At 42.4% G+C, this 8630-nt stretch overlaps 1 protein-coding gene across 1 annotated transcript; it reads right to left on the bottom strand.

Moving 5' to 3' along the window:
- Positions 1-202: 202 nt before the first annotated feature.
- On the bottom strand, positions 203-8379 carry LOC104925835 (carbohydrate sulfotransferase 1). The gene is made up of 2 exons (XM_019273442.2): positions 7961-8379; positions 203-6228 (listed from the first exon to the last, which is right to left on the bottom strand). Exon 2 carries the CDS (start codon positions 6180-6182, stop codon positions 4896-4898), a length of 1287 nt encoding a protein of 428 aa, XP_019128987.1. The 5' UTR covers positions 6183-6228; positions 7961-8379; the 3' UTR covers positions 203-4895.
- Between the last annotated feature and the right edge of the window lie 251 nt (positions 8380-8630).

Genomic DNA, 8630 nt, shown 5'->3' with positions numbered 1-8630 from the left:
CAGAGTAACCTATGCTTGCCAGTTGCAGCTGTAGCTCCCAGCTTTTAAGGGACACACTGTCATTTCCAGCCCCCGCCCCACCCCTTGCTTATTTAAAAATAAACTTACATACACGCTGTAAGATTGAATGCTTTAATGTATTAAATGTTAGATATGAAAAAATAATTTATTACAATCATATTACAAGTTAGCATGTTTCATATTCATTTCAGAGATGTGCCAGGAGCATGCTTCGTGCAACATTAAACGTATCCAGCAACAATGCAGTGACAGACACCGACTAATCTTTAGTGTGTGTTGAGCGGTTTAATGTCACAAATATGAATTGAAATTGGGATTTGAATTTAATCCGACCACAAAATATGATCACCCACAAGGAGAACTGTTCCTGTTTGCGTGTTACAGAGAATATTTCATGTTTGAACGTTTCATTTCAAAGCTGTTCTGCCTATTAAAACTATCATGGCGCTCTAACTACATAACGACCTGGTTGCTACGCCTCTCTTACGCTGACCTGCTGACAGCTTCAATTAAGCTGCCCATATCGCCTCTAAAGCAAAAAGCCCAAACGCCACCCCCACCCCCCTCCCCGCCTTCTTCCTGCCTGCCATTTGACCAGCAATCAAACAAAAACTTGGACAAACTGCGCAGAAAAAAAAAGAAGCCCGAACAAAACGAGCTCGTGATTTTCACATGAATAGTTTTGATTGCATCTCACTGACAGCTCGGTGAAAGGGGGGGAGAAAAAAAAAAGAAGTCACCTGAGCAACAACCGATTGAATCATCCATGCTGCTCGGAGGCAAACGCCGTCGCAAATCATCATCCGCAGAGGTGACGTGTTGAGGGAGTCAAAGACAATATGCGATTTTTCAGGACGTGGAAATGCGCGTTACATCACATATACACGCTGTCCGCTTTGGCTACAGCACTGACAATGACACGTTTGAGTGTCATAACTCACATGATTTGTTCAGATCTTTGAGCCTTTCATATCACAACTAGACTGCGTCCCACCGAGTAGCTAGACCAGATGCAAACACACACACACGCAGACACAAAAACAAAAACGTGTGAAGTGCTAACAGCAGATATTCATCCCCTGACTTTCCTTTGTTCATATGATCACTTTATTCCTGAATATCCTCTTCCAGCAGCTTCTGCTCACTAACGAGTAGTCTTAGTGAGCGGATGTGTCCTGTCAGCTCAGCTCAGTAAACAGCGGGCACATCGAAGAAAATATCTTCCTTCTCTTGTCATGCAGTTACACAGGGTCAGACTATTAAGGTCACATTATGAAGGGATGAGAATAGAAAGGGAGGGAGAGACATGGAGAGAGAGGGATTTTCTGTACTTTCTTTCAGGGGCTTGTGAACCATATGTTCAGCCCTGGGACACGGGAGAAGCTCAGCGAGGGCCCAGAGACACACCGACACATGGGAAGCAGGCTGCAGACTGTGTGCAAGGGGAAGGAGGGACAGACACGTGGAAGAAGGGCACCATTACGAGCAAACTGTCCAGCATAAGAAGCCAAATGAAGTTAAACTAAGAGCGTCAGTTCAAAAGGTGAGGACATCACTCAGACGTAGCACAATTGATGAGCTGTCCAATTACGTTAGCTCTCATTATTTTACAGTAAGTAAATGAGATATAAATGACACAGCAAAAACACAATCCAGTTTTAGCTTTCAGCTGGAGCTGGAGTTGCTGATGCATGCTTGAATGCATTAAAGCCCATAAAGAGAGATTTACTGGTACCATGGACAGGTTAAAGGCTGAAAGACATACAACAGCCTCTACGACCGTGTTCCATTTGCTTTTCAAAGAATAGTTTGCCCAACAGTATTTCACAAAGAAAATGTTAGAGAGTGAGATGAGACGATTGATACCACCCGCTGTCTGCTTATTAAATATGAAGCTACAACCAGCAGCCAATTGGCTTAGAGGTAGCACAAAGACTGGAAACGGGGGAGGGCTAGCCAAGAAAATACCCCTGGGAAAATGGTGAATTAATGTTTTTACGCTTCAGTTTTTGTAGAGATTAAGCAGATGAGTTGTAATGTCTTAAATATTGAGCTTTAGAGGTGCTCATAGGTGGATTTTGATAGAGCCAGACGGAGTGGAGGTGGTGGTTAATTCTTTTGCGGTCTTTGTGCAGCCAGCCAGCTGCTGAGTGCAGCTTCATATTTAACATACAGACATGACAGCGGCGTCGATCTCTGAACTCTCAGACAGGAAACCATTAAACATGATTCACAAAATATCAGGTTATTCTTTTAATTGCCGAAAGAGCTCACGTGCATGTGCTCGAGCCCAGCTTTGCTGCCTTTTTTTTTTAGATTTTTAAATTAAAATTAAAAGTATGCCGGGCACATCTCGAAGATTCAGAGGTAAAGTGAAAAACAGAGAGTGAGCATTGAACCAAAGGAACAATCCCCCTGAGATCTCTGTAAGAAAGAAAGAGGTGGATGATGGAGAAAGCACAGGCAAAGAGAGAGAGGGAGGGAAAAGGAGAGAGGGAGTTTGCCTCCAAGCCTTTGGCACAGAGGAGGATCAAAGGTTTGTGCTCTGCATCACAATGGACATCCGGTCACCAATACTGATGAGCCCGGGTGTGTGATGCTCCTTTCACAGGGCTGATATCTTATGGGTAAACAAGTGGTCATTGCATTGAAATCAATGGAAGTCTTTGCCTCAAGTTTTTTGAACGCACAGTTATCTGCAGTGACGCCATTTGACAAATGGAAATTTAGAGTCAAGGTTGACAAGAATCCAAAAATGTGGAACAAAATATATATTATGAATACATTTTTATATACAAATGTACTGACATTTGTATCAGTGTTAAGGACAGACATTATTTTGATCAGTACTCAGGGTACACCTGCTCATTTATCAGATCTACAGTGTTGCTACAGTTTCCCTAAATTCATTTTAACACAGCTAGTCTCTTCATGTGATCCTAAAACTCATTTTTGGGTCTAATCGCACAATAATTTAATATTTTCTGTGACAAACTGGTACCAACAGTTCATCCTGTCCCATCTATCTTTAGGAATCTGTCCCGTTTCGTCGTCTAAATCTTAAATGCAACACCCGGTGCTGAGTGTTTACCAATGTCACTCCAAAAAAGTGTTTACTCTGCGTTTTACGGGTGCAGCTGTGTTTTGTGCACACATCCCAGACAGTTTCTGTGCTACATAATGCAAACCGACATTCAATTTAAGCTGCTACATACAGTGCACAGCATGAAATGTTCACTGTCTTCTGCACACTAACCGGGAAAGGCAGTGTACCAAACTAACCGCTGCATAATCTGGTAAACACTGCGTCAAATTTAAACCAACTGCTGGGAATGTTTACCAGAACATTGAGTTTTGTGCCAGCTGTGTGTGGGTCTCCATATCCATATTAATTTTTTCGGTTTATTTAATGCTCCAAGAGTCCACCAATAACAAACAAGTTAATAATGCGGTTCATTTTACAGCAAATCATTTTTTGGATTTTATTTTGTGCTTAAGTTCAGGAATGTTGAGAAAACCAAAAAAGCGTGTTTCTGTTCAGAAAGAAAAAAGAAAAAGAAGTAACATTGTGTTATTCAGCTCAGTGCTTTGGCAATTGTCCAGTATGTTGAAGGAGTGTTGTGTTTAAGGACAAAAGAAGGACACATGACTCCGGTGTACGATATTTCGGCCTTGATCTTCTATCCTTGAACATCTCCTGGTTGAAACGGCATGCAAACCTCTACTCTGATGGTCAGAGGATTTGTTCCAGATTATGGACAGTCATTACTGTGATCTCATACTGTAGATGTCCTTTGCGAATGTGGCTGTGTTGTACAGTATAAACTGTCAACACACGCTGGGAAAATGAGAATCTGAGGGTGTCTACAGTACAAAGGCATCTTCCCTGTTGAAGTGTATTATTTTTTTTAACTTGAGAGAGAATACATACGCTATTTTTTATTCTAGGATGTCATCTTACTCATCAGGTGACACAAAAAAAGGTGATGAATGAATGTCTTACTATCAAAGGATGACAATGGCATAGACATTTTTAATCAGAGACAGAAAAGGCAGAGTAAATTCCACACGATGATTTCGAATAAATGAAGAAAAAAATAAATAAAGTAATAATAAATAAAAGGGAGAAATACAGTTTTTCATCAGAGTGCTTCAGTGTCTACTCTACAGCGTGTTTTTGATGCTGCAATCATCTTAAAGATGTCATGTGTTCTCTAAATAGCTACAGTAATTAAGGTTTTAGCATTACCTCTCATTAGTGTCTGTTTGTCTATCACAGATGGTTGTAAATCTTCTGATGAAACACTCGTGACCTCCAGTGGGATTCTGTCCCTTTAACTTGAGAGCCTATTAATTGTCTGTAATTATCCTTTGCAAGCGTGGCATCTGTCAAAGTATCTCTTCTCTTCCCACATGGATAGAAATGCCATAGTGGTAAAGGTTGACTGCGACATTCACTATTTATTGCACAGTAGGGCTCGTACAGTCCAAATTTGCCGTCACAGGTCTAAGAAAACAAAAACTCCATTGCATGTTTCCAAAGGGCAACATTTGACTTTTGTTGGAACAACAGCTTGCATACAGATCCTTAATGAAGACAGTGCCTTGTCTAAGCTCTATTCATGGAAAAAACAACAACAACTAAATAACAACACATTTGAAAAACTAGCTCATTTGATTACTTTGTGTTTAACGTGTGCTGTTCTGCAACATTGGGGAAATCATCCATACGTTCCCATGGTGCGTTTAAAATATTTAAAGTTTAGTGCAAATTTGAAGAAACAGAATTACAGAAAACAAAACCGACAAACTATGGAAATTATAAGGCAACAATTATAAATATATCAAAAATAGTCATTAGAGAACTATCTTTGTTACAAAAAAGCTACAAAAGTTTTGTCCTGTACCAGTGAGAGGGACATATTTTTCAGTTCCTCTACTGATTTCACAGCCTTGTATCCCAGCTGGTGAAGTACTTTTTGACACACAGTCTGTGTGTATTCTACCATGTCATAAGACAGTTTCAAACGCCAGCTCTCTGCATTGGCTGCCGAGTCCCTCACTGTACCAAACTTGTGTTTGGCTGAGGGCTCATTGCTGCCCCGAGTGTTTGCATGTATCCAGTCTTCCACATTTTTATCCATAGGCAGCCCCAGGTAGTCATACATTTCCTTTGTCTTGAGAAGCGGATTTTTAGCCAAATCCTCATAGCGAACCAACATGTACTTCCCTTTCAGCCAATAGGGATGGCTAAGACCAGTTGAAACAGAACTGAGAAAGTCTTCACACACAACAGTGAGCTGACTCAAGTCTAGATTATAGGGTCTTCGCCCCGTGGCCCTCCAAATACGCCATAGACGATATGTATCCCTGAAAGTCTCGATCCGTGATGACAGGATACCACGTGGGTCTCTGACGAGTTGAATCACTTTAATATTCAGCCGTGGGTCTTCCACCAAAGCGCGTAGATCTCCAATCTCCGGCACCCGGACAATTTTGATTGCCACGTGCCTCTTCTCGCGGCACGCCTCCGTTGCTAAGGTCATGTTTAGAGACGCACATTTCTTGACACAGTCCCCTTCCTCCACATTAACATCAGCAGGACCAAAGGCATCACAGACAGGTTGCTGGCACAATGCTCGGCTAGCGCCACGGCGGAACAGTTTATCTGTGGTGTGGTTTGTGGGTGTTGGCTTGATATAGCTCTCCAGGAAATAGAGGTCGCAACCGTACAGGCTACGTAGGAGGTCCCGACTGGCACCCAGCATAACACGCCGGTCTGCAGCATTGCGACTGTGTGACAGGCGTGGAATTAGTGTAGTCTGAACATGATAAAGAGGCTCGAACAAGTAGAATACCTCCTGGTGCTGGTTGAGCAGCTGGCCAACAAAGGAGGAACCGCTACGAGTGGTGGCCAGGACCAGGATGTGTGTTTTACGCGTGGCATTGATGGAAAAGTAAGGGTAGTCATCGCAGCCTCCACCGCCTGCTGCTCCACGCTCAAAGGGAGGTTCTGTCTCCTGGCCCCCCAGACCACAGTTCTGGGGGCTGGGCAATGGGCACAACTGGAAAGGCTTGGAGGTGAGTGTCCGGATGGCCGTGTACTGGATGGCAATGGAGGCCAAGGCCAGCAGAATCACTGCCTTCCAGGAACATTGCATGGCTGAACCACTTCATTTAGACACAGCGGTCCATGCCAGGTCCTCCCTGTGAAGAAAGAATTAATTGTCTTTTTATTCTTTGAAATTATATGTTTTTTTTGGGTGTGACAGTTATGCGATTATCTTTTTACAAAAGCAAAATACTGCAGTGTAGATCACTCACTGCCCTAAAATTCCAACTGGCATTATATATTTGGTGCTATAAAAAGGAAAACATTACAATAAAATCGTGTTTGAATATTTCAATTAACAGTGGGACAAGTTGCAATGTGATTGATTATAAAACTGGGGGCGAGTGGGTTTAATATAAGCACTATGCAGGCCATATTTTATGTATTTATGATTCCAGGGCCTATATTATCATTGACTTTGCTATTTATGTTTTTGGATTGAACAATAAACTATATACAGAATATGAAAAGGACAAAAGCAGCCTTTAATTTAGATAACTGTAGCCATGAGACAAAATCCCGTAACTTAATCTTTTAATTTGTCTCCCGTCTTCTTTCCTTCTGGTGCTACAGCCTAATTTTTGAAAATTAAAACAGATAAAGCGGAGACTTCTGAGTCTCGAATTTCTGATTCCTATCCAATGAACTGACTGCCAAAAACCATGTACAGTCTGAGAGCCAGGGCCACAGTGAAGGAGATGCACAAAACAGACTGTATACAGCATCTTAAAAGGGCAAGACATTTATTTTCCTTTGTACTGATGTTTTTAAAATAGCTCTCACCTGAATTATGATTCTAGTTATGTCTGTCTGCAACACGCTTTATGGATTAAAAATATACTATAACTCAACATATACCCATTATTATTCAGTCAGAATACTTCAACAACTACTACAAACTATACTGCAGTACACCCCCGTACATCCACCCTTGCGCTGTCTACACAAACTTGCATCTACTGTAATTCAAGGATCTTGTGTGGCCATCTGAGCATCATACCGTACTCGCACTTGTTCATCAAGGAAAACAGAAAGTCTGAGCCAACACAGAAAGGTAAACAATAGTTTAAAGCGTCACTGCCAATGTCATGTCAAGGGGAAATGATGCTGCAAGTGAGGAATTAGATAATCACGTAGAAAATCTGTCCCATTCAGGGTTACATTCCTAAAATAATTATACTGTAGTATCACATACTGGGGGGCCTTGACGCAGGGAGCTTTGATGGTGTAAGTACAATAAAGACCATCATCACTTCAGAAGCCATTCATGAGACTTGTACGGTCCAAAAAAAGCAGAAATGATGCATCAGGATATCTCCCCTGACTCCAGAGCACTATGTGAAGGAAGGCTACTTTAAAATCTGAGAGGGAAAAAATGAAACTGTTTCATTAAAGCGGATAAAAATCGGTTTCCCTCCGCACTGCATAGAGAGAGTACAGCCTTGTGTTTGTGTGAAGGAGCTATCAGTGTTGATGCATACTCCAAAAAAACACAAAATACTGACTTCTATGGCCACAGATAGGAACTCAGGACGACTTATCCTCACAGAGAGCATCAATGCTTCACCTCTCACGGACATTTAGAATGAAAACAAACCACACTGTACTGCAGAGGGAACAGGTTAGGCTTTCCTAAGAGAGAGATTTTCCGCGATGCAGACATCCTCACCAAATGCTGCGATAAGACAACATAGCACCAATGAACGCATCCCACCCAGCCGCAAGTGTTCAAAAGCCACCAGTATAAAACAAAGCATGCGTAAATCATCCAATTTGATACAGCAATAACAATACCATGGAGTCATCTCACACTTGTTTTCGTTATACCTTGTTGGCAGTTGTTGTGTTCTCATGATGCGCCGTACGTCCAAGAATCACGCCTGCTTTTCTTTCCTCAAACGTTTTCCACCGTGCGCTTCCTCTCGGGCAGGAGAGAATAAATGCGCCCGGCAGTCCTGTATTTTCCATATAATGGTGGTGCGAGTCGGTTTTAAGTTGACCGGTTGGCTTCAGACGAAAAGAATAAAATAAAAGAAGAGAGAGAGAGAGAGAGAAAAAAAAAGAGGGGAGATAAAGTGGTGGAGTAGGGTTGGAGCTATTGTGTTTTTTTTTTTGTTTTTTTTATAACGCAGCCAGGAGGTGAGTCTGACCGGGGGAAGCGACAGCCGGGCTCCCCTTTAAATGATGCGCAGAGGCTGAGTGTGTGAGGTACACAAGGAGCGACTGTCTGGACCACCCCAAACCCCTCCCCCTTTCCACCTGCCTCTCTCTCTCTCTCTCTCTCTCTCTCTCTCTCTAACACACACACACACACACACACACACCATCATCATCCTCAGTCTCTTGCCTGCCACATCACACACTCACAGACCCCCACCCCCTTCACACACACACACACACAAGCAAATCAGCTCTTTTCAACCCAGCCAATGTGGCAGCGACTTCACAGTGTTTCCACGAAGCTTTCTCAATCTGAACTGCATGCAAATGTTTGATT

The sequence above is a fragment of the Larimichthys crocea genome, chromosome VIII, assembly GCF_000972845.2.
Source record: "Larimichthys crocea isolate SSNF chromosome VIII, L_crocea_2.0, whole genome shotgun sequence".
Taxonomy (NCBI): Eukaryota; Metazoa; Chordata; class Actinopteri; family Sciaenidae; genus Larimichthys; species Larimichthys crocea.
Note: the sequence above shows the minus strand (reverse complement) of the source record. Positions and strands in the feature narration are given on the sequence as shown.

Excerpts from the sequence above, each read along its gene's own strand:
- LOC104925835 (XM_019273442.2), bottom strand. The coding sequence starts at position 6,182 with ATGCAATGTTCCTGGAAGGCAGTGATTCTGCTGGCCTTGGCCTCCATT.